Consider the following 25,308-nt stretch of genomic DNA (forward strand, 5'->3'; position numbering starts at 1 on the left):
CCCCACCCCTTTGGTGTCTGAACTTGGCCGTGTGACTTGTCTGGTCAGTGGAACGGGAGAGAAACGACGGCTGGGCCTCAAGAGGCATCTGACGTCCACCGCCCCCTTTCTGCACTCCCACCGTTGCCATAAGTAGACCACGCCAGGGGCGGGTAGCCAGCCCCCGCTGGTCCCAGAAGTACATGCAGAGCAAACCCAAACCAAACCTTCAAGCCCTGGCAAGACCGCAGAGCGGCCCAGCTGCCTCACAGAAGAGTGAGAGATGAATGCTGCAATGTCGAGGTTTTTGTAACACACTATTCCTGTGGCTCTAATTGGCTGAGACGATCAGATTTGTGTTTCAAAAGATCAAAGTGGAAAAGCTTCTCCTTGGGGGACTTCCCTGGTTGTCCAGTGGGCAAGACTCTGTGCTCCCAGCGCAGGCGCCCAGGTTTGATCCCTGGTCGGGGAGCTAGATCCTGCATGTCGCAACTAAGAGTTTGCATGCGGCAAATAAAGATCCCACATTTTGCAACTAAGACCTGGAGCAGCCTAAATAAATAAATATTTCAAAAAAAAAAGAAAACTACTTCTCATCTCCAGCCAGCTGTGACCATGCGGGAAGTTGGCCTCGTGACTGCAGACTTCCTGGTTTCATTTAAGAGAAATCTCATTAAATAAATGTAAACCAATAAATAAATTTAAACATCTTCTGGTATGTAAATGTCGCCTCAATTCTTCAAGTTCTTTTCTTCTGAAATCAGTTTTATTGAGGCATGATTTACATAGAAGGAAATGTCCCCTAAGCGCACGGTTTGATGAGTTCTGAGGAGCATATGCATTCAGCAGCCAGCCCTCCGTATCTGCGGGTCACATCCGAGGATTCCACACCTGAGGATTCAACCAGCGGCAGACTGATTGACCGCACGGATGCAGAGCACGCAGAGACGGAGGGCCCACTGTACCTTGCCATTTTACATAAGGGATTTGAGTATCCTCAGATTCGGGTATCCCCCGTGGATACTGAGGGATGACTGTACCTTCACGTAACTGAAACTCCACTCAAGATCTAGAACATCCCTGCCTCCCCACTAAGTTCCCTTGTCCTTTTGCAATCAATCCACCCCCACACCCGGGCAGCCACGGATCTGCTTTATGTCACTACAGATGAGTTTGCCTTCAGAGCTTCATTAGACAGAATTGTGCAATGTGCGCTCTTTGGTGTCTGACTTCTTCCACTCAGCATGTTTCTGAGATTCATTCACGGTTCTTGTCTCAGTAATTCATTCCTTTTTACTGCTGAGTAGTTGTTCCATCGTAGAGATGTACCTCCATTTATTTAGCCGGTGACCAGTTGATGGACATTTGCGTTGTCTCCAGTTTGAAGCTATTATGAACAAGGCAGCTATAAGTATCCTTGTACAAGTCTTTGTGAAAACATATAATTTCATTTCACTTGAGTACCTATAGGAGCAGAAAAGCTGTGTCACTGTGCTGACCAGACAGGATGTCTTTGAGGACCAGTTCAAGCATGGTCATCTCTGATCTGACCCAGCCACCTCTTTTTACAAATGGAGAGGACCACAGAGCCAGAGCTAGAGTCAGAAATCAGGGCTCCTGAGTCCCAGCCCAGAGCACCTTCCATTGGACCACACTGCCTCCTGCCTGGGGTCTGAGCACTTTCTTACAACCTTATGATCAACTGCTTTTCTAGGACAGAAAAAAAAAATGGCCCACATTTGAAGTAGGTCCAGCCCAGCTACTAACCCTCTCTGCCCCCATGTTCCTGGAGGGGGCACCCCTTCCCTTATGTGGCACAAAACAAACCTCCCGCCCACACACGCCTCCCTTCTAAAAGCTCTCATGATACCTCTCAGAGTTTTCCTGAAACACTCTGAAGAGAAAGTGAGGCTAGGATTAATTTTCTTCTTGCATTGGTAGGGTCCTGAGGAGCCGTCTGATTTTGGGGTCTCCAAATACATGCTATGTCTTTCCACGTGGTCACCAGACAATTGCCTAAATTAGTTGAAGGCCGGAGGCCTTGGGCTATAAGGAAGGTAATGCAGTTTGTTATGCTAATTTCTATTTGTATTTGAGATGTTGTGGGGATTCAGTGAGAGTTGGCTTCCAGAGGATTGGAGGAGCTCTTGGGCTCAAGAACACCAACTGTGGCTACACCCAGTTAGCACCCTCTGGCCTCTCTCTAAGGCAGCCTCGGTCTGAGCTGCCACTGGAACACCTGCGACAGGAACCAGCAACAGAACTGCTGCCCTCACTCTAAGCGGAGAAGGTGGGCCCAGCGCTCCTGGGTGCCTCTCATCCCTTCTCTGTATGTACCATACCTCACCTTCTTTTCTCCCTGGGTTACTGACCCTCCCTTTTCTTCCTCCTTTGGATCTGAAGGTGAGAAGAAGGCATGGTTTAGCCCATACTTCGTCTGCCTGTGTTCTCTGGCCCATTGGAAGAGGGGGAAGAAAGAAGCTGCCTGCTTTTAGTCTCAATTTAGAAACTAAAAAAGATGTACCACACTTAAATATTTCTCTTTAAATTGAAACACCTGATCCTTGGGTCATTTGAAGGAGAATGGTCTTAACATCAAGGTCAAATGGAATCCTTTTCTGGTACAACCAGAAATTGCTTAAAATCAGATGAAATTTTTCATCTTCATATTTGAACTGTACATTTCTTGTCAGCTTTTTATTTCCCCTGGAGTTTTCAGTCACCTTTCTTTTCCTTGTTGATAAAAGAATAATGTGCCTTTACCGTATCCTCAAGTTTTTCAACTCTACTACTCATGAAATTGTAATTCTACCTTTTATTCCTACAGACAATTCCCTGGAGCCCTTCATTTTCTTGCTCTGATGGGGCTCAACCAGATGTTGTAATGTCTTTAGCACAGCTGTCATTCTGGGACTCCCCTTCTTTGCTCTCCTGGGATAGAACCACTGTTTTCTAGAGTTCGTGGCTTTTTCTTTTTTCTTTTTTGCCCCTCAGTTAACAGAATTACATCTTCAAGTAACTTTCTAAGAAAGGATACATGGGGGAAAAGCAGAATTTCTCCCGTTATGTCTGAAAATGTTTTTATTCTGCTTTCAAACGTAATTGTATTCTAGCTAAGTAAAAAATTCTCTGTTCAACTAAGAAGGAGCTGGTGTGGTCCAGTAGAGAGCACTTGGCTATGACTCAGGATCTCTGTGTTCCAGCTCTAGCTCTGGCACTATGAATGGTCCTCTCCACGTGTAAAATGATATGGTTGGATCAGATGACAGGTGGCCAGCTTTGATCTGGCCCTCAAAGACATTCTGTGTGGCCAGCACAGTGACCCAGTCATCCGTCTCCTAGGTATTTACCCCTGAAATGAAAATATATGTCCATACAAAGACCTGTCCAAGAACAGTTGTAGCTGCTTTATTCAGTTGTAGCTGCTATTACTCATAATAGCCCTAAACTGGAAAAAAGCCAGATGTCCATCAACTGGTGAATGGATAAATAAATGGTGGTGCATCTATTATGTCTACATATGGGTAATTTTCATTCATCCTGCTTTGCTCCCGGTAGGCCATTTCAATCTGAAGTCTCACTTTTCAGGTCAGGTACTCAGGGAAAGCTGGGCCACCACCGTGGGAGCACACAGTAACTGTGTCGAGAAATGGTGTGCAGAAGACCCAAGGCTGGGAGCGGGGCGGGGTGGGAGGGTGGGACCACAGAGGAAATTATGGCATTTTTGCTGACATGAGGCCTGAAGCATGGAAGGTGGTCGCCAGACCTAGCTTGGGTCTGTGGTTGCCGAGGGACTGTCTACTCTGGAAGCATGACTGGGGCAGGACACCACCAGATGTCCCCATCCACAGGCCCTGCAGGCCGACTCTGCAGCAGGAGCAGGAAAAAACAAATATAGCCAAGAGAAGCCGCCTTTCTCGCGCAAGGGTCCTCTAGCGCCCCCTACTGGCAAAGCATAGCATCACACTCAAGGAGGAGAAATCTTCCAAGAGTCTAATCCTCTAGGGCACAGCAGGTACTCAGGGATGAATTGGGACCTGAGAGGCAACAGATTGGTAACAAGGGCACTTTCTAAAAGCCATTTCTTGCCCTTTACTCTCTTGCTGTTCCTTCTTCTTTGCCTTCTGTTCTCACTTTGTGGTTGTAACAACTTCTGGAATTTTTCTGTGGACACTAATTTTTTTCTCTTCCATTCCTGGGTTCATCATTGCTTCATCTGTAGTAAGTTTTTCTGTTTGTGTATCTTGTTACTCTCCTTCATACTGCTGTGTTTCCTTATAAGTCTGAAAATCTTTACTGCTCATTCATATTTATTTAAAAAGAACGATGTTGACCATTCCAGCGGCAGGTGGGGTTTCTCCTACTGTGTTGTTAGGATGTCATTTTCACAGTGGGTCTCTTCCCTCAGCAGGAGGTCTTCCTGGGAACTCTGGGCTCATGGGTGGGGAGTGTGAGCTGGCAGGCTTCACTTCAGCGTGACTTAGCAGGAACAGCCCATTGACAGGATGTACTCCCAAAGACACAAGCAAAGGGGGCTTTGCACCAGAGTGGCCAACATCTAGCTTTCCCTAGATAGTCCTTCAGTGTCATTAGCCAAAAAGTTGATCATTTTCATCAGGGGATAAAAAATCAGGCACCATCTCTCAGACTGGTCAATGCCCATGGTATATCATTGTTACACATTTTTTTTGCTGTTGTTGTATTCATTCGTTTGTTTTATTTTTAGATTGTACTTTGGTTTTTGGGTTTTGCATTGTTACAAATTTTTAATTTTTATTTTCGAGATGAAGTTGCAGCTCACTGCACTTTCTAATTCTCCACTTCACCCCCATCCTTCATCTTACTCACCTGCTCTAAGCCCAGAGCCTCTCTGGTGGGTCTTAGGAACAACTTACCCCTCACTTTTCTGCAGGCCTCATGGAGTGAATTCTAGTTACGTAAGCTTTCCTTCACTTGGTTTCATTTGTTACCACCCTTCCATCTGTTTTCCACCTTCTAAAAATTTGTTGAAATCTCTCATCTGCTGATGAACTCTTTTTTGTTTGTTTTTTTTGTCCACTGTCAAGGGGTTTATACTTTTTTACACTCTGGTGAATGTCCATCATTTGAATTGGAAGCTTCTTCATAAACTTTATATTGATCTATCTTGAGTCAATAAAACAGCCTTGCAAACAAGTCAAGATTTTACCAGACCAACAATTTCAAGAAGAAGAATAAAAAAATTTTTTAATAATTTAAAAATTTTAAAATAATCCTCAGAAACTCTTACCAAAATGCCAAGTTTGGATTTTATCCCACTCCCTGGATCTAACTATTCAAAGAGAAAACATAGCCCAAACCTGACCTAGTTAACAGCTGGGATTGAAGGTCATTTGTAGTTGGGGGTGGGGAGAGGGGCAGCCCTAGGGACAGAAAACTCAGCCCCTTGGTTGGGGTGTGAACTGCTTACCCTGGACCTTGGTGACCATCCCTGGTGGGCAGATGGGGCGGATGACGCAGCGAGCACAGGAGTTGGAGGCTGATGTGGCACAGAACATGCCAGGTCGGCACTCGCAGACGCGGGAGGAGTTCCACATGCAAGGTGTCTTCTCCACGAGGTGGTCTGCGGGACAGAGAAGGGTCCTGAGGAAGGACTGGGATGGAGAGGGCAGGGGTCCAGAGAAGCCCCAGGAGGACAGAGACATATTTGCCCAGGAGCACAAGCTCATCTGATGATTCCGTTGAGCAGATCTTTTAGTGCACAAAATAATTATGCTGAGCGAAAGAAGGTGAACAAGAAAAGGTGTATATAGGGACTTCCCTGCCAGTCCAGTGGTTAGGACTCTGAGCTTCCACTGCAAGGGACACAGGTTTGATCCCTAGTCGGGGAACTAAGATCCTGCCTGCCACGTGGCACGGCCAAAAAAAAAAAAGGAGTATATACTCTATGATTCTGTTTATAGGAAAAGCCAGAAAATGCAAATTATTCCATAGTGACAGAAAGCATAACTGTTTCCTAGGAATGGGAGCAGAGGCAGGGAGCGACGGGAGGGATGGTAAGGAACATGAGGAAAGTTTTGGGCGGGTGACAGACAGTTCATTGTCTTGACTGTGGTGATGGTTTCACAGCTACACACATATGACAAAACCTATCAAACTGCACACTTTAAACGTGTGCATTTTATTGTATGTCAACTATATCTCAATAAAGCTATTAAAAGAAAATATCCCAAAAAACTAAAATAAAATAATTTTTTTTTTTTTTTTTTTTTTTGGGTACGCGGGCCTCTCACTGTTGTGGCCTCTCCAGTTGAGGAGCACAGGCTCCGGACACGCAGGCTCAGCAGCCAGGGCTCACGGGCTCAGCCGCTCCGCGGCATGTGGGATCCTCCCGGACCGGGGCACGAACCCGTGTCCCCTGCATCGGCAGGCGGACTCTCTACCACTGCGCCACCAGGGAAGCCCAAAATAAATTTTTAAATAAAGAAAATAATTCAGAGAACAGGCGTGAGTGGGCATGGGTAGAGATGAACCAAGACTGGCCCTGACTGATAATTCTTTACAACTGGGTGATAGTCCGTAACCATTCCTGATTCTCTCTACTTCTGAATATGTTTGAAATTTTCCATGATGAAAAGTGGGTTTTTTCAAAAATCAAAAAAAAAAATTGTTAGTGGTTTTGTAAAAGAAGAAGTATAAGAATGCATTTATACATGTTTGGGGATATTCTACATGCTCTGCTTACGGGTGAAGATAGAATTACTGCATCAGTAGTTTAGACAAATGTGATTCGCTCAATAAGGACATTTCTCAATCAGCGGGATACTTACAGGCTTAGAAGCCTTGCACGATAAAGATAAGGGACAGCACAGTGTCTTCCTGAAACCTCTCATTATTACTTATAATATGGTATTAACATAACCGAGTGTGTGCAAGGCAGTGACTTTGGTGCTCTACCTAGGTTAACCCGGCTTAACCTTTTTAACTCCCAGAACAGGCCTCTGAGAGAGGTCTGTTATTCTGCGCATTTGACAGATGAGGAAACTGAGGCCCAGAGAGGTTAAGAAACTTGCTTGAGCTTATAAGCTCCCGAGCAGTAGAGCCAAGCCTTGACCCCGGCCACTTGGGCTCCACTCCACAGGGTTGCAGGGCTTCGGTTATTCAAGTTGAAGGAATTCTTGGGCCCAGAGGCATCTCTTGTTTCCCCATCTGACACAGCAGCTGTGACAGATGATATTTTTCCAGGAATGGCCGCAGCAATAGCTCTGGGTCTGTCTGCTCTTCCAGAGCTCAGCCACTTACCCATCAAGAAGCATGGTCCCTGGTTCAGGGAACTAAGATCCCACATGCCATGTGGCACGGCCAAAAGAAGAGAAAAAAAAGAAGACTTTTTTTTTCCTTCCATGACTCAAGGGGGCCCTGTGACCACCTCCACAGGCAGAACGTAGTGGAAGTTACACCGTGTAACTTCCGAGACTGGGTCGTAAAAATGGGTATGGTTTCTACACCCCACCCCACCCCAACTCATCTTTGAGTCCAGCACCCAGGACTTGAGGACGCCCGAAGCAGGCCATATAGAGGCCGACATGGAGAGGATCTGAGGGCCCAGCCCGCAGCCGCATCGACCCCAGCCCAGAGAATGAAAAAGCTTTCAGATGATTCCAGCTCCAGGCTTCAAGTTTTCCAGCTGAGATCCCAGACATCGTGGAGCAGAGACCAGGTGTCCCCGCGGTGCTGGGTCTGAATTCTGTCCCACAGACTCCACGAGTACAGCGAATAGTTTGCTTTTCACCACTCAGTTTTGAGAAAATTTGCTCTGTGACCTTAGTAATTGCAACAGTGACCCCAGCAACCACGAACGGAGTGTCCCTTCCCCCACTTGGCCTCCCTGGACTCCAGTCCGTGTTGCTGCAGAGGCAGAATCACGCCTCCCCCTGGTGGTGGTGGCCACTGTGAGTGGGCCGGGGCTACATCCATGGCAGCCCGGGGCCTGGGCAGCTGCTTGGATGTCACGGGGAGGCTGGTGGTGTTGTGAGGCTGCGGGGAGCTGGCCGCAGGGGAAACTCTGGCAGGACGTCATCCCACCATGCATATAGCAGTCAGTCTCTAAGTGCTTGTGCAGAGGTGCTCTAAGAGGCAGCACAGTGGACTGATGAGCTCAGAACCCAGTGGCAGACTCCCTAGGTTCAAATCCTGGCCCTGCCATTTGCGAGGGCTTGTGGCCCTTGGAAGCCCCCTGACTTCCCTGAGCCTCAGTTTCCTCTTCTGTAAAATGGGGGCAATCGCAATCCAGACATCATAGGATACGTACAAAAATAATGAGACAAGCTTGAAACAAGTAGGTGATCGACAAATATTTCCTTGCAGGAAAGACTGAGTGAATGGAAGCTCTCTGAAAAGGGGTCACGGCCATCAAAACCCACAATCGTGAGTAGGAGTCACTAGAAGCCAACTGCTCAAAAAACGCCAGAAAGGTGAACCAGGCTCCCAAGGGCTGAGCATCCGAGACCAAGCTCAAGGCTCCCACCCCCAGATTCTTGGCCTCTTGTCTAAGACCCCACCTGCTCCCTGGAAGGAGCCTCTGGAGGAGAAACAAGGCCCTCACCTCCTGAACAGCTCACACAGGCCGTGCAGCGACCGTCCCTGTCCAGGTAGTAGTCAGGGTCACACTGCTTCCTGCAGTCGGCAGACCCCTGAGGGCATGGCTGTTGCAGGGTCAGTCCTGGGAAAAGAAGCAGAGAAGCTTCACGCCAGGCCACCTTGACAGAGGCCTCGCCCACATCCCACCACCACTCCCATTACTGAAGCCCCCCAGCTCCATGGCCAGCTCCCAAACTCTGCACATGTCCATCACCCTTCAGAGGGAGTCCTGAGGCTCAGAGACAGAAGGAATGTGTCTAAGGCCACACAGGAGAAGAGTGCTAACTGCCTCCTAACTGCCCCCCACCCCCACTTCCAGTCCCTCCCCTCTGCCAGAGCCCTCTCCCCAGTCTCACTGCTCTGCTCAAAACTTTGGTAGCCACTTTCCCTTTGAGTTCAGCAATGAGGCAAGGATGCCTACTATCACAACTTCTATTTAGTTTGGTCCTGGGGATCATAGGCAATGCAATAAGGCAGGAAAAAGAAATAAAAGTGGTAAGGTTTAGAAATGAAGATACCAAGCAGTTATGGACAGATGATATCATTGAGTGCACAGATAATCCGAAGAGTCTGAAGATACATTATTAGAAGAAATAAGTGAGTTTCGCAAGGTAGTTGGATATAATGTTATTACATCAAAATCAATTGAACGTCTATATATTTGCATTGAACCACATGAAATTGCCATTTTGATAGTACAGAAACAGTCAAATACTGGCATTTCACACAGTTCAAAATAATGCTAACAATAAAAAGTTAGAACATGAAATATTAAAAAGGTACTATTTACATCATCATCAGAAATACCAAATACTTAGAAATCAAACCAAAAGATGTAAATATTTTTACACAGACAATAATAAAACATTATTGGGAGAATTTAAAGAAGGCCTAAATAGGGGTGGGAGGGATAAATTAGGAGTTTGGGATTCACATATATATATGTTGGGATTAACATATAACATATTTTATATATATACACTACTATATATAAAACAGATAATCAACAAGGACCTACTTATAGCACAGGAAACTCTATTCAATACACTGTTATAACCTATATGGGGAAAGAATCTGAAAAAGAATAGATATATGTATATGTAGAACTGAATCACTTTGCTGTACACCTGAAACTAACACAACATTGTAAATCAACTATACTCCAATATAAAATAAAAACTTTTTAAATAAAGAAGACCTAAATAAATGTAGAGCTATACCATATACTCAATACTGCAGAGGTGGATTCTCTTCAAACTGATCTGTAGATTCAATGCAATCCCAATTAAAATCCCAATAGGATATCTTATGAGATTTGAAAAGCTGATTCTAAAATTTATGTGGATATGCAAATTACCAAGACCAGCCAATACACTGTTGAAGACCAAAGTTGGAGTAGTTGCTTAAGCATCCAGACTTACTGGAAAACTATAGTAATCAGAGAGAATGGTGTTCACACGGAATACACAGAGAACAATGAATAGAATAGAGGCTCCAGAATCCTGCCCATACATCTATGGACCCTTGATTTACAGCGAAGATGGCACGTGAAACAGTGGGGAAAAGACAATTCATTTGATAAATGGTGTGGGTTCAACTGAATGTTCATGGGGGCTCTTTAAACAAAGGCAAAACAGCAATGACCTTAGAAAATAAATGTAGGGCGTCGTTGAGACTTCAGCGGAGGAGAAGCCTTACAAAGCAGGACATGGAAAGCGCTGGAGTCATAACAGAAAAGATGGATCAATCTGACGACACTGAAATGAAGAGCGTCGCTTCCTCAAAAGACACCGCAAAGAGGAGGAGAAGGCAAGCCACAGGGTGGGAGAAGACGTTTTGGACACAATTATAGGACAAAGAATTATAAGAAGCCCTACAAATCAATTTTTTAAAAAGAGAGAAATGAAAACATACATTCACACAAATGTTTTTCATCATAGCCCCGAAATGGAAACCACTCAAAAATCCAAAAACTGTTTGGATGAACAAAATGTGGTATCCCTATACGATGGAAGGCTATTGGGTAATAAACAGGAGTGAGCTGAGGACCCCAGTCTGTCACCATGGGAACCAGGGGCGGGGCATCCAATCTGACACCTGCAGAGGCTGGCCTGCTCTGCTGCATATGCCCCAGCACCTGCCTCAGTGTCTGGCACCCGAAAGGTGACACGAATGAGTCCTTCCATTATCTACTCTGACCCTCGAAGCCCTCAGCCCCAGAAGACCCGGAGACCCTCTTCTCCCCACGCTGGGAAAGACCACAGCTCGGTGCCTGCCTGCCCTGACTGCCACACACAGTCGCCCAGCCATCGGACACCGTTTCCCTGGAGACAGCGCACAGCTTCTCTGGAGAACTTACCTGGATCTGGACTGAGCCTCCCCACGGAGGAGCTAGAGCGGGCAGTGATTTTAGAAGCATCTTCTGGGGCGAGGGGGGTGCCCTCTCCGAGAACTGTGGTCCTGGCATCAGAGCTTGCTGGAGAGGTCAGGGTGGGCTTGGCCTGGGGGACGGTGCTGCTGGGAAGGAAGCGGGGGATGGGACAAGGGGAGTCTGTGCTCAGCGATAACCGTTTCCATAGAGAATAGGTCCCCAGACGCTCTGCCCACAGCCTCTGGCGGGCCCACCGTCAGCTCCTGGGAGTAAGGCCTGTGTTTTCTAGGCCTTCTCGGTCTCCTGTGTGCTCAGGGCAGGCTGGGCACACAGTAAGGCCTCAAATGACTTGCAGGCTTGGCAGAGAGGCTCCCTGGGCTGAACCCCATCCTCACCCCCAGCCAGCAGTGCCCTGGACCTCCTGTGGGGTGGGACAACCCCACGCTAAGGTCAGCAGGATAGGAGGGGGCCGGGAGTCACCTGGCAGGGGCCTTGCAGTCCTGGGGGCTGGCGCTGCAGTTGGGGCTGGCCCCTGGGGAAGGCAGCTCACAGACAGTGTTCCTCTGCGCTGTGCCTGCAGGGAGGATGGTGATGCCTTCAGACTTGGTATTACAGAGCCAGAGGCTCCGAAATACACCTTTTACCACCGCAACCCAGGAAAACACAGTGGCCATCTGATGTTTGTGCCTGCCCAGCATCCGTTCCCTTTTGGGGTAAAGCCATCCAATTTTCCCTGGAGAATTACACCTCCCAGTCTCAGTGTCTGTGGTAGGGGGCTGGGACCCCACTTCAGGAGTAGCCATGGAACCAGGCTGGACCAATCAATCCATCCCATTCCTCTGGCCATGATGGACTGGTTCAGGGGTGGGCACACGACCCAAGACACGCCTATGAGAGGCAATTTCAAGATTTTACTTTGGTTGTTGAGAATGTGGGAAGGAGAAGCTGTCTTTCCACTAGGGCTGGGTAGGAAGCAAGCCAGGAGCTGCTGGTAGGTATTTTACAGACAAACCAACACATAGGGTAGTAGAGGTGAGAGACGGGAAAAGACAGAGCTCCTGGATCCAGCCATGCCTTAAGCTCCACTAAGCTATCCTCAGACACTTCAGTTACATGAGCCAAAAACATTGTAACTTGCAAGCCAAAGAGTACTGGAGAATACTGGGTGGAAGCAAAAGTGGAGAAGAAAACACATAGTGCTTTCAATCAAGTGGACTGGAGTTTGGAAGTTTTGGTAGAGGAGGGTGTGAGCAATGCTGACTTATCTATCTGCACTGTGGTGGGGTGATAAGACCTGGGCATAAGGTTCAAACACTGGATTAGATATTCCCTGCTCTGTGGTCTTGAGCAATTAATTACCTGCCATCTCTGAACCTCAATTTCCTCACATAAAATGGGGCTAATACAGTCTTATGACGTCTGGAGAATTTCAGGGGAGAAAGCCTATGCAAGGTCTTAGTGTAAGGCTTAGCCATAAGCTTGATCTGAGACAGAAACTACTTTCCATTCTACAGCGGAAGAGACTGAGGTCCTGCGAGTTGCTCAGTGGGAAGTCCCACAGAGGAATCTAGAAGTTAGCCAGGCTTTCGCGGCCAAAGGTTGGAGCACTTCTAAAGCAGTGCTAAAAAAAAAGCAGTGCTGTCCAATAAAATATGTCAATCACATGTCATCGTTTTAAATTTTCTAGTAGCCACATTTTAAAAAGTAAAAAAGAAACAAGTGAAATTAAGCAATACGTTTATTTAACCCAATATATCTAAAATATTATGCCAATAGGTAATCAACATAAAAAATAATTAATGAGATGTTTTACATTCTTTTCCTATACTAAGTGTTTGAAATCGGGGGCATATTCTATACTGACAGCACATGTCAGTGCAACTGGCCACATTTTAAGCGTGGCCCGTGGCACGGCCTGGGGCAGCAGGTCTGCGGGCAGCAAAGAGAGGCCTCTGGCGCCACCGTGTGGCAGGGGCAGGAACACCGTCGAGAGCGCTTAGCCAGCCTGAGCTGGTCCACAGGCTGGAGCAACAGAACTCAAGGCTACTCTTCTTAGACACAAGAGTTTCTGAGCTGAAAAGCCCCCATGCAAGGCCTTCTAGTCACACCTCTGCATTTTACAGATGGGAATACTGAGGCCCAGAGAGGACTGGGAACACGCCCCACGAGGCAAAGCTGTACAAAACCCCAGGTACCTGATGTCCAATCCAGAGCCCTTTCCACGCCACCACCTGCCCCTGCTTGTGGGTGGCGGGCTGCTGAGGGTCCCTCCGCTGAGGGTTCTGTGTGACCAGAGAGAATCCGGCCGGATCTGAACCCCACCACCCCCAGCTCTGATCTCCCTGTCACATCATTCAACACTTATCTCTGAAGAGCAGATTCTGTGCCAGGTGTCTAATTAGGCAGCCGGGAGATGACCGTGGCCCTCACGAAGCTACGGCCTAGGGAGGGGTACAAGCACCGACCACACGGAGACAGACACAAGCGTTCGCCTCCATGTCGAGAAGTGACCTGGGAGAGGTCAGGAGGAGATGTTTGGACAGAGAGCTGAAAGCAGAGTTGACTGAGTGAACGGGGAAGGAAGGGTGTCCCAGAAGGAGTGAACAGCATGGCGAATGCGTGGTAGAGTGAGAAGCACGGTTCATCCCTGGACCAAAATGGGAAACCAGCCCTCATCTTCCAGGAAACTCCCAGGACAGAAACTTCAGGTTTCTTTCTTGTTTATCAGGCATTAAAGAATTTCTACCCTGATCCTCAAACCAACCCAAGACCTCTTCCAGCCAGGGCGGTGCCTGGGACTCTCTGAGCCTGGGACCTGAGGTGCAGGGAAAGGGCAGCAGGGGCCTCTGTTTGCATCCCTGGCATCATCGTGATAGGAGATGTGATCTGTCCAACAGGAAGGAGGAGGTGGGAGGTGGAGAGTCGTTGGGAGGTCTGCGGGGGGGAATCATTGGCACAGATCGTGGTCCTGGGTGGGGATACTCACCCTGGAACTTGACAACCATCCCTGTTGGGCAGACGGAGTGAGGGAGGCAGCGGGCACAGGAGTTGATGACTGATGTGCCACAGAACATGCCAGTCCGGCACTCGCAGACGCGGGTAGAGTTCCATGAGCATGGCTTCTTCTCCACGAGGTCGTCTAAGGGACACAGAGAAGGGTCACCGGGGACAGAGGGAGGGCGAGGGAAGGGGCTCAGAAAAGTCCCAGGGACAGTCCAGCACATGAGGGAGGATGCTGCTATGGCATTCTGTTGGGCAGGGTAGCTGGTATGCCCAGCCCTTCCTTCCAGAGTGTTCCTGATGTGAGGACTAGAGGGCAGGCGGGGTCCATGAGGCAGCCTCCACCTCCCAGCCTGCATCCCTGGAGATGACTAAAATGGTGTTAAAAAGAAGTGAATGTCCCAATATTAAAATGGGCAAAAAAGACATGGAGGAGCATTAAGTGCAAACTTCTCAGTGAAAGCAGCCAGTTGGAAAGGCTACATACTGTGATTCCAACTACATGACCTTCGGGAAAAGACAAAACTACAGAGACGGTAAAAAGATCAGTGGTTGCCAGGGTTTGGTAGGGGGTGGGGGAGGGGAAGATGAATGGGCAGAGCACAGAAGATTTTTAAAGCAGTGAAATTATTCTGTATGATAGTGCAATAGTGGATAAATGACATTACACATTTGTCAAAAATCATAGCACATACAACACAAAGAGTGACCCTTAAAGTAAACTATGAACTTTAGTTAATAATGCACCAATATTGGTTCATCAACTGTAACAACGTACCACACTAATGCAAGATGTTAATACTGGGGAAAAGTGTGAGGAGAGCGGCATATGGGAAATCTCTGTACTTTCTGCTCGGTTTTTCTATAAACTGAAAACTGCTCTAAAAAAAAAGTCTATTACATTTTGGGGTTTTTTTTTAATGGGCAAAGGATTTAAGAAGACTTTTCTCCAGAGAAGATATACAAACGGCCAGTAAGCACATGAAAAGATGCTCAATGTCCTTAGTCATCAGAGCCATCTATGAGTCATCAAACCAAAACCACTATGACAGACCACGCCATATCCACTAGGGTGGATGGAATAAAAAAGACAGACAATGACAAGTGTTGGCGAGGATATGGAGAAATTGGAATCCTCATAGAATGCTAGCAGGAATATAAAGTAGGACAGAGCTGTGGAAGGCAGTCTGGCAGTTCCTCAAAAAGTTAAACGTAGATTTACTATATGATCCAGCAATTCCACTCTTAGGTACATACCCAAGACAACTGAAAACATATGTCCACACAAAAACGTGTACATGCATGTTCATTCCAGCGTGATTCATAATAGCCAAAAAGTAGAGACGACACCAATGTCCATCAACTGATAAATGGATAAACAAAATGTGTTATATCCATATAACACAATATTATCCAGCCATAAAAAGGAATGAAGTACTGATACACACTACAACATGAATGAACCTTGAAAGCGCTACATAAAGTGAAAGAAGCCAGACACTAAAAGCCACATACCGCGTGAGTCATTTATATGAAACGTCCAGAGTAGGTAAATCCATAGAGACAGAAAGTGGATTAGTGATTGCCAGGGGATGGAAGGAGGGGAGAATTGGGAGCTAAGGGGGTTTCTTTTTATTAGATAGTGGTGGTGGTTGCACATTGTGAATAGAATAAAACCACAGCACTGTACACTTTATTTATTTTTAAATAAATTTATTTATTTATTTATTTTTGGCTGTGTTGGGTCTTGGTTGCTGCGCGTGGGCTTTCTCTAGTTGCAGCGAGCAGGGGCTACGTGGTGCGCGGGCTTCTCATTGTCGTGGCTTCTCTTGTTGTGGAGCACAGGCTCTAGGCACGCGGGCTTCAGTAGTTGTGGCACGTGGGCTCAGTAGTTGTGGCGTACGGGCTTAGTCGCTCCGCGGTATGTGGGATCTGCCCGGACCAGGGCTCGAACCCGTGTCCCCTGCATTGGCAGGCAGATTCTTAACCACTGAGCCACCAGGGAAGTCCCACACAGCACTGTACACTTTAAATGATGAATTTTATCTTTAAAAATAAAATCACTGGTAAAAATAATAATTGAAGAATGCAAATACCCCTGGGAAAACAAGAAAGGGCATTTTTGGTCAACCAGAAGTGATGAAGACTTCTTAAATATGGAGGGCAGATGGAATTGGATGGAAGGAGACCACAGTCCAAAACGTACCCCATACGACTGATTATGCTAGGAGAGGCTCTGGGTGCTTGTCTCCAAGTGGGTGAATGGTAGGGGCAAGCGGGAGGGAATCCCACAAGGAGTGCAGCAGAAGCACCCAGGTGGGTCTCTCGCCCCACATTCCTCATCCAGTCACACCACAGAGCTAGAAGCCAAGCGTCTCTCCAAGGATACTCGGGTGAGGTGAGCTGGGCGGCGCCCCCGGGCAGGTCAGCCGTGGGGGAAGGAAGGGACCCTGCAGACCCAGAGGACCAGCCTCTGACAGACCCTGCCCGGCACCTCCACCCCACCCGCTCATCCTCGCAGTCCCCGGAGGTGGATTTCATAAGCCCCACTCGCAGACCCCCACCCTACCCCAGTCATCAGATCCCACGTGCAGAACTCGAAATCACCAAAGACCAGAAGAAACCAGCACCAAGAAAAAAGAGCCCCAAACTCAAACAGAACTAACGCTCAAGAAAACAGATAAAAGAGAAAACAGGACAAGCCTTTGGAATCAGTATAATTAATATCCTCAGAGATGCAAAAGGAAATTGCAGCTATGAGAAGGAATCCCCTGGAGCACAGCGATGCGTTCCCCAAATCCTGTTTCAAATGGACTCAGAGGAAGACTACATTTCCCAGCCTCCCTTGCAGATGGATAGGCGGTCATGTGACTTGGTTCTGGCCAATGGGGTGTGGGCAACAATGATTAAAAGACACACAGACACACACACACTCCTACACCTGGCTCCTAAAACCATCTCAGGACCCTCTCCTCTCTCTTCCTTGTTGTAGTGACCCTGGTACAGCCCCTCACTCTCACCTGCAGCCTAGAAACTGTACTGAGGAGAGAATAAAATCCTGATAATTTTCAAAAATCTGGAGACTCCACCTAAAGACAGTGGGTAGACATCCACGGAAAACTCAAGAAAACACTCTGAGTAGCTGCCTGCATGTAATATCAAAGGCCTGGGCAGAGGTAGAAAAGACTGTGTGGGGCTTCCCTGGTGGCGCAGTGGTTGAGAGTCTGCCTGCCGATGCAGGGGACACGGGTTCGTGCCCCGGTCCGGGAAGATTCCCACGTGCCGTGGAGCGGCTGGGCCCGTGAGCCATGGGCACTGAGCCTGCGCGTCTGGAGCCTGTGCTCTGCAACGGGAGAGGCCACAACAGTGAGAGGCCCGCGTACCGCAAAAAAAAAAAAAAAATAGACTGCGTGGACTTGCCAATTCCCTAGTTGGGGGAATGAGCAGAAGCTCCAGGAGTGGGGGGCACCCCTTTCTAGGCAGCAGGAGCTTGGTAAAGACCATCTGACAGAAGAGAAGGCAGAGCCCCGCCACCATGACAACACCCATCTCTGGCTGCTCTCTGACCCCCACCCAGGCCGCCCTCAGGCTCCTAAAACGAGTTTCAAAGGTAACAGTCAGGATTCCTCAAGAAATTAAACATAGAATTCCCACATGATCCAGCAATTCCACTGCTGAGTGGGTAAAGAATTGAGAGCAGGGACTTGAACAGCTATTTGTACAGCTATGTTCATAGCAACAATATTCACAATAGCTAAAAGGTGTAAACAACCCAAGCGTCCATGGACATCAACGGGTAAACAAAATGTGGTAGATCCATCCAATGGACTACCATTCAGCCTTAAGAAGGAAGGAAATTCTGACACATGCTACAACATAGATGCACCTTGAAGATATTACGCTAAGTGAAACAAGTCACAAAAGGATAAATACTGTATGATTTCACTTCTATGAACATCCTAGAGTAGTCAAATTCATAGAGACAGAGAATAGAATGGTAGTTGCCAGAGGCTTGGGGTGAGGGTGCGGGGAGCGATGAGGAGCTAGTGTTTGATGGGGAGAGAGTTTCAATTGGGGAAGATGAAAAAGTTCTGGAGCTGGATGATGGTGATGGTGACCCAAAAATATGAATGTACTTCATGCCGCTGAACAGTACAGTTTTAAATGGTTAAAATAATAAATTTTATGTTACGTATATTTTACCACAATTTTTTTTAAAGTAATTCTTGGGAATTCCCTGGTGGTCCAGGGATTAGGACTCAGTGCTTTCACTGCCGTGGCCCAGGTTCAATCCCTCGTTGAGGAACTAAGACCTCACAAGCCCCGCTGCACAGCCAAAAAAAAAAAAAAGAGTAACCCTGAGAATCCCCAGTTGATGCTCTGAGCTGGGAAGACGAACTCAAGGCCAGCGAGATGGGGCAAGTGTGAAGGAGAAATAACTCACACTGTATCAGGGACAGAGCTGCTGCCCCGGGTAAGCTCAAGCAAGAAGGAAAAGTATAAGAAGGCGACGGTGCAAACATGCTATAGCAGGAAAGATGGAAGGGAGGGAGGAGGGAAGACAAGAACAAGAGAAAGATCTAAAAAAGATAGGAATATAGTTTGCAAGGACAAAGAACCCAGTCTGCAACTAACAAGCAATCCCAGGAGTGCTTCACACTATAAATGGAACTTAATAAGAATAGTAATTCAATAAAGGAAGAGCTCAAAAAAAAGTGATGTTTTAAAAGGATGAGATAAGAAGGAAGACTGCAGAGCAAAAGAAAACAAACTGAGATGCACAACACCATAATTAGAAATTCAGTAAGTGAACTACCAGTGTCCTGGGGGCTCTGTCTTGCCCTGGGCAGCAAGAAACAAAAAAGATTAGACAGAAAATTGAGTTAACGGCATGAAGAAAAGATTGAGAAAATACCGGTGAATGCAAGGTAAAAAGACAGATATTAATGCAATTAATGAAGATGATAGACAAGGAGGAGAGGCAAAGACAATCAAACATAAGAATAATTGGTATCCATCAAGTTGACACTGAGATATATCTGTTTAGCAGAGATAAAATCCATGTCAGTTCCCCTGAAATGAAGGAAGAACTAAATCTGCAGATAGAAAAGACATACCAGATACCAGGAAGATTTGTTTCCAAACAATTAATATCAAGGCATATTCTGGTTAAGTTTTTGATCCTTAAGACTAGAGAAAGAATGATTCTTGCAGTCACCTACAAAGAGGGGGAAGGAAGCTGACTGCAGACTCCTCCACAGCAATATCCATCACGAGGAGACAGTGCACCAATGCCTACCAAGTTCTAGAGAAAACACGTCCCAGGAATAATATTATACCCGCCCAAGTCGTCATTCCAGTTTAAAAGCAACAAATATTCTCAAACATGAAAAAAGTGAAGGAAGTTGCAAAGAGTCCTCCCTGAAAAGTCCACATGACAGTGAAACCTAACCAATCAAGAGACAAATCAAAATGAAAAATTCAGGAATGAGAAGCTGTGATAAATGGACTCATAGGGCACAATGAATGAATTTAAAGAGCAAAGTAAAGCTAACATGCCAAGGGACTTAGGGCTACAGAAAAGATGATAAACATCATAGACTATGACGAAGCAAAAATAATGTAAGCAATGAAAGTCAGGAAGAGGATGGGGAGGCCAGCGAGCCATTCTTTTTTTTTTTTTTTTTTTTGGTGGTACGCGGGCCTCTCACTGCTGTGGCCTCTCCCGTTGCGGAGCACAGGCTCCGGACGCGCAGGCCCAGCGGCCATGGCTCAAGGGCCCAGCCGCTCCGCGGCATGTGGGATCTTCCCGGACCGGAGCATGAACCCGTGTCCCCTGCATCGGCAGGTGGACTCTCAACCACTGCGCCACCAGGGAAGCCCGAGCCGTTCAGTTTTCATTACAGGGAGTCAAGCAACTCTCTGCTACCCCAAAATTGAAACAAGTAGAATATGACTGTACCAGAAGAGACAGTCATTCCTTAAATCATTCCTAGCGGCTTATTGATTTTCATCACCTCTTTTGTTAATTTCAGAGGGTTGTTTTTTTTTAGGAACTACCGTCTCTTGTGATAGTGTTTAGCTTCTTCACTTTGGCTCCTTCTTCCTCTGATATATTTGAATAAAGTTAACTATAATCCTTTTCACACCATAAATAGTATGATCCCATCCTCTTAAAGATTCCTTCTTTCTATGTGTGTATAGTCTGTCTGGCTACTAACCTACCCATTCTTCTCTCTATAGAGAGGGACGGAGAGGTGTCAGTCACCCACTGGGGGGGGGAGGGGCAGAGTTGACTTTCTTCCTTACACTTGTGTATTGCTTGAATTTTTATGATGGACGCATATAACTTTTGTTTAATAAAATGTGGTCGTTAATTTAAAATTTTTTAAAGACACACCAGAGAAATGCTAACATAAACAAGAATGGCAATATTAATATCAAACAAAAATGGAATTAAGGCAAACACATTATAAGAAACAAAGAGGTGTATTTCATGTTGATAAAACGTCCAGCCCACCAAGATAGCAGTGATACTCATCAACATTGTACCTAATAACATAGCTTTGACATGGATAAAGCAAAACTAGAACACAATGAAAATCTGATGAAAAACAAGCATATTGGGAGATAGATTTTAACATGTCTATCTCAGAAACCAACCTCTGTGAAGGTGACAAAGTAAATAAGGATGCATATTATTAAAATAACATAATTAACAAGCTTGATCAGATACGTATACATGGAATTTTGTACACAACAAGCAGACGACGCATTTTTTCCCCCCAAACACACTAAACATACTGAAAAGCATGAAAATGTATTAGGCCACAAGAAATCTCAACAAATTTCCCCACCTCACCCCCCAAAAAACCCAACAAACGCGAGATAGCACACAAACCATATTCACTACCCACAATAAGAAATTAACAAAGAAAGCACGCATTGAAGAAGTTCTCCTGGAAGCACTGTGGTCTTAGGGAAAGAACACAGCCCTTGGTGTCCAACCAGCAGCTAAAACTCTAGTGCTGCAAATTACCACAACATTGTAATTTTGGAAAGGCCCTTAACTTCCCTAAACCTCAGTTTCCTCACTGTAAAGCTGGGATAAGAAAAGAATCTTCCCCTAGGGGTTTAGCAAAGATTAAACTTAATACGTGGGACTTCCCTGGGGGTGCAGTGGTTAAGAATCTGCCTGCCAGTGCAGGGGACACGGGTGAGATCTCCGGTCCAGGAAGACCCCACATGCCACGGATCAACGAAGCCCGTGCACCACAACTACTGAGCCTGCGCTCTAGAGCCCACGAGCCACAACTACTGGGACCGCATGCCGCAACTACTGAGCCTGCACACCTAGAGCCTGTGCTCTGCAACGAGAGGCCACCACAGTGAGAAGCCCACGCACCGCAACCAAGAGTAGCCCCCGCTCGCCGCAACTAGAGAAAGCCCGTGCACAGCAGCGAAGACCCAACACAGCCGAAAATTTTTAATTAATTAATTCTTTTTTAAAAAGTAAACTTTTCACCTAAGTATGAGTCCCTCCCTTGAGGAAACATGGTAACTAAGTCTCTCTAAAAAGTATGGATGCAGGGAATTCCCTGGCGGTCCAGTGGTTAGGACTCAGCACTTTCACTGCCGAGGGCCTGGGTTCAATCCCTGGTCAGGAAAATGAGATCCCACAAGCCGCACGGCGTGGCCAAAAACGAAAAAAAAAAAAAAGTATGGATGCAAAAGATCATGGTTGATATCAATTCACAAATCCAGAGGGGGTAAACTGAGGCACCAGGGGGCTGATGCAGTGTACAGGCACCAAATCTTTTTTTTTTTTTTTTGCGGTACGCGGGCCTCTCACTGCTGTGGCCTCTCCCGTTGCGGAGCACAGGCTCCAGACGCGCAGGCTCAGCGGCCATGGCTCACGGGCCCAGCCGCTCCGCGGCACGCGGGATCCTCCCGGACCGGGACAGGAACCTGCGTCCCCTGCATCGGCAGGCGGACTCTCAACCACTGCGCCACCAGGGAAACCCCAAGGCACCAAATCTTGATCCGCCCCACCTTTCAGATTCTCCGCCTCCGCTGCCTTCCCACCCCCTCGAGGCTCCCCATCCTCCCTGGAAGGAGCCCCCGGAAGAAAGACACAGCCCTTACCTCCAAAACAGCTCACACAGGCTGTGCAGCGGCCATTTCTGTCCAAGTAGTAGTCGGGATCACACTGCTTCCTGCAGTCATTGGGCCCCTCAGGGCACAGCTCCTTCAGGGAACGCCCTGCGGAAGAGAAGCAGAGAAGCTCCAGGTCAGGCCACCTTGGAGGGTCATTGCTGCTGGGGTGTGGGCAGGGCCTGCCTCAGAAAGAGGTGACTCAGAGGTGACAGAGGTGGAGAGAAATGAACTCCTGAGGACATCATTCAAACCTGAGTTATGGGGCTTCCCTGGTGGCGCAGTAGTTAAGAATCCGCCTGCCAACGCAGGGGACACAGGTTCCATTCCTGGTCTGGGAAGATCCCACATGCCGTGGAGCAACTAAGCCCATGTGCACCACAACTGCTGAGCCTGCGCTCTAGAGCCCGCACACCTAGAGCCCGTGCTCTGCAACGAGAAGCCACTGCTCCGCAACTAGAGAAGGCCTGTGAGCAACAACGAAGACCCAACACGGCCAAAAATAAATAAATAAAATAAACTTACGAAAAAAAAAAAACACCCAGACTTTAAAAAAAAAAAAACCTGAGTTATGGCACCGTGGACTACTCTGTTATTGACTCAGTTATTTCCCTTTTGTCTTGTTTAGGCCTGAGTTAGGCTGCTGTTCGCTACAACCGAAGGAACCTAGACCAGCCGATCTCAACATTTCTCGTGTCCCCTAGTCATTCTGGGAGAGCCTGTGGACCCTGCAAGGAATCACGTTTTCAAGTGCACAAAATAAAGCACTTAGGATTACGAAGGAACCGGCTATGTTGGCATACAGTTATCAAAGCGTTAAACAAAATAATTTAAGATGTAATACATGTGATTCTTTGTAAACTCATTAAATAAGATCTAATAACTACCATAGTTTCAAAGTAGTGATGAAAATGAACAAGGTCTTATGATGTCTGTGGCAGTTGTAATATAATGTGAGAACACCTGGTTTCTACTGATGGAAAAGCTGTGGGTTCTGCTAGTACTGCTGTGCTTTGTTGCCTTCATTCATAATGGAAGGAATTCATAAAGGGAATTTTTGTTAGAGGTGAATGAAAATAAGTGAACGCAATCAGGTTCATGGCTTCCCTGAAATCTATTCACGGACCCTTGGGAGTCCATGGACCACAGGTAAGAGTCCCTGCTCTAGAATAACATGCAAGAACCTCTCAAAAGTACTAGCTTGATGGTACACACCCTCTAGCTCAGGAAATTTCAGTGGTTCCCCAGTGGGCTTTCAGAGAAGTAAATCTGACCCACCACTCCTTGCCGAAAATGTTCAAAGACTTCTCATGGCTCCCAGGATAGAGGTCTAGGTCCTTACCATGGTCAATGCCCACTCATATACCCCTGGCTCTATTCTCTAGCCACACTGGGGTCCCCCTGTTCCCCAAGGTGGCCATGCTCCCTTCTGCCCCAGGGCCTGTGCACAAGCTGGTCCTCTGCCAGGACTGCTTTTCCCCTCTTTCCCCTAGTAAACTCCCACTCAGCCTTCACATCATAGTCAAGGCATCACTTCCTCAGCAACTTGGACAGGACCCCTGTTATAAACCGTCAGAGACCCATATACCTTGCCCTCTTACACCTAACTCTGTTGTAGTTCCATATTTATTTAGAGGATAAACTTAGTGTCTGGATTTCCCACATGAGTGTCAGCTCCTCAAGGATGGATCTTTCTGTGTCTGCTCACCAGTGAGTCCCCCGTCACAGGGGTGGCACGTATTTGATCAATACATGTTCTGACAACCTAAGCAACACAGACTCCTCAGCCTGGCACTCCCAGGCCTCACTCTTTTCTGCGGACTCCTGGTCTGGCGTCATTGTACCTCATTTGCTTCATGTACTCTGTACCCCAGCCAGCCTGGGCCTCTCCCATCTTTTCTCTAGCACTCCTCAGATGTCCTGGAATGTTGTTATGGGTTGAATTATGCCCCCCCACAAAAAAAGTGAAGTCCTAACCCTCCAGTATCTCAGAATGTGATCTTATCTGAAGACAGGGCCCCTACAGAGGTCATCAAGTTAACATGAAGTCGTTAGGGTGGGCCCTCATTCCATATGACTGGTGTCCTTAGAAAAAGGGGGAAATTTTGGATATAGAGACAGATATGCACACAGGAAGATGCCCACGTGAAGAGTGGAGGTATGCTGCCACAAGCCAAGGAGCCACCAGAAGCTGGGAGAGAGGTCAGAACCTTCCTTGGAGACTTCAGAGGAAGCACAGCCCTGCCAACACATTGATCCTGGACTTCTAGCCTCCAGAACTGTGAGAAAATGAATTGCTCATGTTGAAGCCACTCAGTTTGTGGTACTTTGTTAATGGCAGCCCAGGAAACTGATATGAGAGATACCCCCTCCATCTCCATTTCCACCCCAGGGAACCCTTCGTGTCTAGCCAGGTCCGGCTGAAACCACCCCCCCACCAAGGAACTTTCCTGATCACCTGATCCTTTCCAGATTCCCCTCCTGGGTCCCTTTAACATCGCCTCTCAGCACCAGGGGCTGTTCTGGTGTGAACTTTAGAAAACCCTCTGTCGCAGGATACACACTCACAGGTTCAGAGTAACTGAGTTGGGGGTCAGTCTGACTCACTAGACTCACACTTACTGACCACCAACTTCACGCCAGGGACTGATTTATTTTTATTTATTTATTTGGCCATGCTGCAGGATGTGGGATCTTAGTTCCCCGACCAAGGACCGAACCCATGCCCCCTGCAGTGGAAGTGCGGTGTCCTAACCACTGGACCACCAGGGACGCCCCCAAGCACTGATTTAAGAGATTGAAGGTGAGGTCCCTGCCCTCATGGAACTGACACTCTAGCCTGGGAAAAAGACAGCACGTAAAGAAAGAAATTAGCGGGACTTCCCTGGTGGTCCAGTGACTAAGAGTCCGTGCTCCCAATGCAGGCGGCCCGGGGTTTGATCCCTGGTCGGGGAACTAGATCCCACGTGCCGCAACTAGGAGTTCGCGTGCCGCAACTAAAAACAGATCCCGCGTGCGGCAACTAAGATCCAATGCAACCAAATAAATAAATATTCAAAAAAAGAAATTAGCAAGTGGGTTCAGACTTCAGAGACAGACTCCAAAGAACATACAGCAGGAGCTCAGGGAGAGGAAAGCAGTGGAGAGTGGAGTGACAGAGTGAGACAGCGGGGGATGGGGGGGGG

The 25,308-nt window shown here is 47.3% G+C and overlaps 1 protein-coding gene across 3 annotated transcripts in view; it reads right to left on the reverse strand.

The window, feature by feature from the left end:
- Positions 1–25,308, reverse strand: part of TNFRSF8 (TNF receptor superfamily member 8) — a 66,105-nt gene that overhangs the window by 18,357 nt on the left and 22,440 nt on the right. For 2 of the 3 annotated variants that reach the window (XM_024749674.1, XM_024749671.1), the window contains exons 3-8: positions 22,115–22,231; positions 13,956–14,108; positions 11,450–11,543; positions 10,958–11,115; positions 8,564–8,680; positions 5,429–5,581 (exon numbers count right to left, since the gene is read on the reverse strand). In XM_024749674.1, the coding sequence (XP_024605442.1) occupies positions 5,429–5,581; positions 8,564–8,680; positions 10,958–11,115; positions 11,450–11,543; positions 13,956–14,108; positions 22,115–22,231 (792 nt within the window). The remainder of the gene's footprint in view (positions 1–5,428; positions 5,582–8,563; positions 8,681–10,957; positions 11,116–11,449; positions 11,544–13,955; positions 14,109–22,114; positions 22,232–25,308) is intronic. The other variant, XM_024749672.1, reaches the window with a different exon arrangement.

The sequence above is a fragment of the Neophocaena asiaeorientalis genome, unplaced genomic scaffold (assembly GCF_003031525.2).
Source record: "Neophocaena asiaeorientalis asiaeorientalis breed wild unplaced genomic scaffold, Neophocaena_asiaeorientalis_V1.1 scaffold275, whole genome shotgun sequence".
Taxonomy (NCBI): Eukaryota; Metazoa; Chordata; class Mammalia; order Artiodactyla; family Phocoenidae; genus Neophocaena; species Neophocaena asiaeorientalis.